Genomic DNA, 6,938 nt, shown 5'->3' with positions numbered 1-6,938 from the left:
TTTTTTTTTTTTTTTTTTTTTTTTTTTTTTTTTTTTTTTTTTTTTTTTTTTTTTTTTTTTTTGCCAAATCCATTTATTTTATTTCAATTTTTATAATTATCTTCAAAATTCAACTAAAACTTTTTTTTAGTACTTTAAATTCTTTATCCAAATTTCAAAATAAAAAAAGCTTTTTAACCATTTTTTTATTTTTTAAATTAAATTTATAAATATTATTTCAATCTAATTTTCTAATTTATTTTTCTGCAAACATGTGTGTGAGAATAAAACATCATAAAAAGACTCTTGATGAAGTCAAAATCTGGATTCTAAATCCTAATTGAAATCTTTGACATAAAACATTACAAATATATTCCTTTCCATAAGTTCGAAGCTCTCCATTGGGTCGTTTTTTTTTTCAAATTCCAATGTGCTTTGAAAAAGAAACTATTTTTTTAAAAAAATAAAAGAATAATTATGTACGTGCAATGCAATTCCAAAAGAATATATATATTTAATATAAGAAGAAAATAAAGATGTGTAGATTACATGTGACAAAGTTGAAGGAAACAACTAAACAAAGTTGGATCTCTTTGTACCCATAAGCTCAGATTTTGTTTCTTCTTAACGAGAAATCACCCCGATAGTTGATTGGAGTTGAGTTTTGACCGGAGTTGAACGGCCCCAAAAACTGGTAGGATTCACAGGCAAAGTTAGAAGCTACTGTACGACCTCTAGAGCGACTATCTGAGCTATAAGATCGGCCTCGCTTAAAGTATGTGAGCTTGACTAACTTATTCACGTAAAGACTAATCTCGTGAAATCACTGCTTAATCCTATTGGTCGAGAGTTCAAAGCAAGCGAAGTGACCAATATTTAAACACAAGGATATAATAACGAAGTGGCATTAAGTACAAATAATTCTCATATCATTGCAGTATGTTTGTATGCAGCTTATGGTATGCTGTGTAAATTATTGATTCATAAGCATACAAGTATTTATTTTGCTGATATAAAACAACAGCTGAACATGCTGAACAAGGTGAAATCATGAACCGAGAAGCTTCTTCCATTTAGCATACCCGAAAATAAGCACGAAAATCAACAAACAACCTACTGAAGTACCTCCGACGAAGTACTCGAATATCCCCTCCCGATCGTACAATGTACAATGGATGTTCATGCCAAACAACCCGGCGATTAAGGTTTCAATGGCTATGGCGAATGAAGCAATGGTCAGTGTCAACTGAAACTGAATGAGTTCATTTCGTTGGTTGTCAAGTTGAATATTGACATAATCCTCGGTGTCATCGATGTATTCCCTAACCTGCACGTATAAAAATGAGAATAACATACGCCTTAAAACTCGACCTCGACCTGTCTAAGATTATGGCACAACTATAGAGAAGGAATTTAATCAATGATATGTCGAAGCTCTCACCGATAATATCCTGTTACGAGTCCCATCTAACTGCATAAAATATGCCTCGAGTAACATTTCCAGATCCTCTACATCATTATCATCAAGAAGATTGCTGGTCACCATACTTCCGCTCCGGGTGGAACTAAGTCGACGAAGATGGGGAACGATGGCTGTGGTGCTGTTGGAAGCCAGACCTCCCAGCAAAGCATCAGCTTGTTGATTCTGCATCCATTTCCTTGTCAAATATAGTTGTGCCATATCTTCATTATCATCTAATAGATGCTCTATCTCGTCCCGCACCTGCCATCATAAAAGCTATGAGTATTTAGTTCTTTCTTTTGGTTTTCTTTTTGGATAAGATTCAAATTGCACTTCATTAAATCAATGAAATATACAAACAGGGGGAGTATGATAGTTTGATGATATCTGCTAGCAAAGATCAGAAGATAAAATTTCTACGTCTACGTGTTGAACTAAAAAAATAAACACCACTAAAGAAAGTTATAGAAAATCCTTCCAGTAAGCACATATATCAAAATGGTAAGAGTTCACCTTATTTCTTTGATAAGTGAGTTGGCTATCGTTGTGGCATCGATTGTACAAGCTTCCAATGGATTTCTTGAGTATTCGCATTTATTTATGGAGCTTTTTAAGCTCCAAAACTCAGAATCCATAGAATGAATGTATATGCAAATGAACCTTTTTGAGGCTCGGGCCGAAGAGTTTTCTCCCTTTTTCCGCCCGCCTCCTTAAGAATGCTGGTTTCAAGTTACTATCTTGAGTATTTGGTAACAAAAAAAATAATCAAAACAAGCGATTCTCTATGTCCATCACTTTAGAAACATTAAAGAAAACCTTTCGTAATAAAAGTTCTTCAAAATGTATATAACAAGACCCAAATGATGCTGAAATTACAAAATCACCATCAAATTTAAAGCTTATCTTCTTCACTTCTCTTTATGGTAGTTTGTTTTTTTGTAAAGAAATTACAAATTTCATTGATAAATGAAATAACCACAAAAAGGAAGGCCAATTATAAATTAAAGAAGACAGACAATGATCTTTAAGAACTTAATACTCATAGAATCACTTTGTGCAGCCAAACAAAATTGGAATTAAAATTACTTTTAAGAAGATATAACCAAACATACAAGTCTTCAAATTAAAATCACTTTAATGAAAAGAACTAAGAAAAGAAATTCTAAAAACGTGTTTAAACAAGTAGGCATGCCAAACTCACCCTAAAACAGAACAGCAACAGAAGATTCAACCAAGTAGATGATCTACCAAAGAAGAGGGGTGGGCGTGTGGGTGCTCTATACCAAGACCTATTCTTTTTGGATAAAGAACTAAGATTGTATCAAGAATAAAGGAAAGAATGCAAAGGGAATACAAAAGGACAACCTAACAAAAGATCCACCAAGCTTTTTATGTTCTCTTTCTAAGCTTTTAATTGGCTTTTCTTTACAAGATATATGTTTGAATTGAGATACCTTTATTTTTCCTTCATAATTTTTGTTTTATTTTCTTTCACTAACAGCATTAGTCTCTCATTTCTTCAATGAAAAGTTCTGTTTGTTGTAGATCTTCTCTTGTATTGTGAAAGAATACAAAATTGACAGTCTAAGGTGATTAGCTTGCTACTTATCCGCAGAGCTATATAAAAACATTGGCCAAGACAAAAATTGTTACAGCACTACAGTTCAAGAGAATTAGACTAGGACTGATGAGTTCAGCCAGACAGAAACAATATATTCTCCAACCTTTCCAGAGGCTTGGAACTCTCCCAACGAGAGCTTCGCTCCGGTACAAAGATATAAAATCAGTTTCTCTCACTCCAAGCAGAGAATGCATCATTCTAAAAACAACACAAAGAAAGAATGTCTTTGGACACGATTCAAGGCATTCGCTCTCCCGTGTAAAATCTACCATTCAAAAACCTCAACTTTCTTTGGAATTAGGAGAACATAAAGGCAACCAGGAAGGGAGAAGATAGAGGCAACCAAGGAGGGAAAAGCGAGACAAAATATGGGAGAAGGAATGGCAAGCGAACCCTTAACAAGATATGAATATCTCCTCTCTGGGAACACCTGAAAGTTTCATAGGATAGAAAGAATACCCAAAACATTTGTCATCTCTCTGTCAATCAATGGACGTCAGAAGCCTAAAAGTGATGGGAACACCTGAAAGTTTCATAGGATAGAAAGAATACCCAAAACATTTGTCATCTCTCTGTCAATCAATGGACGTCAGAAGCCTAAAAGTGAAGAATGCAACCTTTTGTTCAAAATATGGTATAAACATAGAAACAAAACACACAAAGGTCTCCCCAACCCAAAAAATCCTCCCTAAAATATATTTTTAAACCTTTCCCAACTGAACAACGAATAAGCTATGAGAAAGAAGGAAATCCCGAATAAATAGTTTTCTAGTGGTTTTTGCTAAGGTTCATAGAACCACCACCCTCAATCCACTCGAAAAAATACTGGTCATACTTGCTCACAATCACCCTATGTCATAGCGCGTCAAGGTCTAGGAAGAAGCGCCACAACCACTAAGCCAGAGAAGTCTTGTTACGTAACCTCAAGCTCCCAATATCTAATTCTCCTAGATCCACCGGCTTCATAACCACTTCCCATTTGACCAAGTGCAACCCTCCCCCTTGTCTATCCCTTCCCAAAAGAAATTTTTCATCGTTCTATCAATAAACTTACTCACCAGAACCATAACCTAAAGATCGACCGATAATAAATAGTTAGGGATCCCTCTCAACATTGATCGAATTGGCATCAGCCTTCCCAGTTAAGAGAAAAACACTATTTTCTAGACAAAAAGTTCATTCTAAATTTTATCCAAGACAAGCTTCCAAAAAACAAGCTCCTTGGATTCCCGCCCATGGTAAGCACGAATCCTCAAACATTTGCACATATCAACGTTTTGCTTTCACCAAGTCTAATTGCATTTTCATTACACAAGCATACATGGGGTGATAAAATAATAATAATAAATAGTAATATAATAAAACCCACGGTTAGTTCTACCTAACAACAACAACAAAAGAAAACAAAAACAAAAACAAAAAAAAACTACCTCAAGCAGAACATAATTAATTAAAAATGAGCAAAATATGGCAACGGAAAACAAAAATAATAAGTATTTTTAAAAAGTTGGTAGAAAGAACAGGATTTGGGCACACCTTTTGAACGCGTGCAAGAATACGGGTAAGATTACTTTTCAAGCTTCTCACACGTTCTAAATTCTTGGTGCTGACATTCCTAGCCAGTTCATCAAGCACTGGATAAGCATCTCTCTCAAGGTCTTCCACACTGGAATCTAAATACATACATACAACCTCCAATGCATTTTCCAGAACCTGAAACTCAAACGGGAGCTCATACGGCACACCTTCAGCAGCTTCAGCAGCTTCGGAGACTGGCAACCACTTTCCTCCACTTGAAACATTCACATCATTTTCACGTTCATCCACAGTTCCATCTCCATGGCCCTGAGATGAACTCTTCGTAGCAAGTAGTTTCCTTAGCTGATCCACAAATGGAATAACCTCTTGGCGAAGAGGGTCAAATAGTAGGACTTCTTCAGCAGTAACTATAGCTTTTATGAACTCTAAATTAACAACCATGGCCTTTTCCCTTGCTGCAAGAATACCAAAGAGAACTCAGAAAGAATTCAAGGTTTCACATGGCTATGAACATTTGTGAATTATCAACTACAACCCTAACTTCATGGTTCCCCAAATTTAAACTTAGAAAAAAAAATGTGGAAAACATGGGAAGGAAAATCAATACTATATGTACACACATGATAAGAAACGACTTAAAATATTACTCCTTGTTGATGGTTTCTTATAACGAACAATGAACATGAATGGAATATCAAAACAATTGCACACGGCCTTATCCCTTGAATCTAGCTTTTCTCCCCATGTCTCTCTCAATTGAAGAAGACAAAACCAACTAAAAGTATACTTTCTTTTATCTTAGAAACAAATCCCTCGTTACAAGTAGTTGCTACGATTTCCAAAATCTGTTACAAGAGACAAGGATAGACACAAAACGGCACTTCTAACGAGTAAATATATAGTTCCTAAAACTGGTTGCAGCGTAAAATCAAAATTTACCGAGTATGTTGGAGGAGTGGGAGAAAACAGGACCAAGAATCCTCAAATCCCGAGCCGGAATTGCAGCACGCCGGATTATTGCGTTCTTGTCCCACTCTAAAAGCTCCGACTGCCCCCATCTGTCGAGACGCATCCACAGCTTCGCTCCTCCAGCCTTCTTCTTCACCTTTCCCACAGCCCCACCACCACCACCGCCACCACCGACCAAGCTGCTGCCATTATTGTTAATGGGAGGAGAATTGACGTCAATCGGCAGAGGTGTCTGAGGCGACAACAACGGTGTCGACTGAGCTGCCTTCTTAGGGCGGCGACGACTATTACTCCGGCGAAAAGAAAATGGCCCTTTGCCCATTTTCTCTCGCTCGCCACCCCCTTCCTCTTCACTGTTCCAAACACCCTAAAATTCCCAAGTTCTTCAGTTCTCTCTCTTCCGAACTTTGAACGGACTATAACAAAGATGCCGCCAAATTTGTCAACTATGTGACCTCGCAGTCTTATTGCTGCCCCACTTTTCACCTCAGCCTACAACAATGACCTACACCGCCTCCACCAATCGCCAAACTCCACCTCTCTGTCAGTTCCTCCTATTTTCAGAATACGTTTACAACTTCATTAAACAACTATACTTTCACTTCATAAAAATTTGCAAATAATGAGAAGCAAATTTAAGTGCAAACAAGACAGAAAAACCCCAAAAAATTACGGAAATCTGACGCAGACGGACATGCAATAATCGAAACCGACGACCGATTTCAGAGACGATAGCAAATCAGAAAACAACAACACAAAAAGGGATTTCAAGAACATACAAACGAATTACTGAAGACAAACGCATAAATAGCAGATTCAATAGAACACAATAGGAACGAAGTAATTAGGCAAACCTTAGCAGAAGAACGGAAAACGCAGACAGAGAGGCCATGGAGGCGATTTAAGAATCGGATTCTAGTGGAGTGAATCGGAATCGGAATCGGAATGAAATCGAAAGGATTACTTAAGTTCCAGACGAAATTAAGCTTATGAAAATTATTAGATTGAAAATTAAGAAAAATACATACATAAACTTTGACGAACAGACCAAAATCTTCCAAATTCATAAGTGAAATGTCAATTTGAAACCTCATTATTTAAATGTTACTAAAATATAATGAACATGTAAGGGCCAAAATAATATTTTAATAATTTGATAGCCAACATCCAAGAATTCTTCCAAAACCACGTACTTCTAGTTTTATTGTTATACCTAAATCAGTCGTTGTATCATGATCAAACGCTGCAATCTGCTAGCAATCCATGTAGAGCGAGTAACTACTTTCACGACAGTGCTTATGCGCATGTCTCGACCGTCCATCATCTTGTAACAGCTCAAACCCATCATTAACAGATATTTTTCGTTTC

At 36.5% G+C, this 6,938-nt stretch overlaps 1 protein-coding gene across 1 annotated transcript; it reads right to left on the bottom strand.

Annotated features, from left to right (window-relative positions):
* Positions 1-881: 881 nt before the first annotated feature.
* Positions 882-6,639, bottom strand: LOC111447807 (magnesium transporter MRS2-4-like). Its single transcript, XM_023087154.1, has 5 exons — positions 6,425-6,639; positions 5,541-6,124; positions 4,599-5,056; positions 1,421-1,702; positions 882-1,306 (listed from the first exon to the last, which is right to left on the bottom strand). Exons 2-5 carry the CDS (start codon positions 5,890-5,892, stop codon positions 1,028-1,030), a joined length of 1,371 nt encoding a protein of 456 aa, XP_022942922.1. The 5' UTR covers positions 5,893-6,124; positions 6,425-6,639; the 3' UTR covers positions 882-1,027.
* Between the last annotated feature and the right edge of the window lie 299 nt (positions 6,640-6,938).

Source organism: Cucurbita moschata, unplaced genomic scaffold (assembly GCF_002738365.1).
Source record: "Cucurbita moschata cultivar Rifu unplaced genomic scaffold, Cmos_1.0 Cmo_Scf00009, whole genome shotgun sequence".
In the NCBI taxonomy this organism is placed as follows: Eukaryota; Viridiplantae; Streptophyta; class Magnoliopsida; order Cucurbitales; family Cucurbitaceae; genus Cucurbita; species Cucurbita moschata.
The sequence above is the reverse complement of the archived record's forward strand: the minus strand, read 5'-3'. Positions and strand labels throughout refer to the sequence as shown.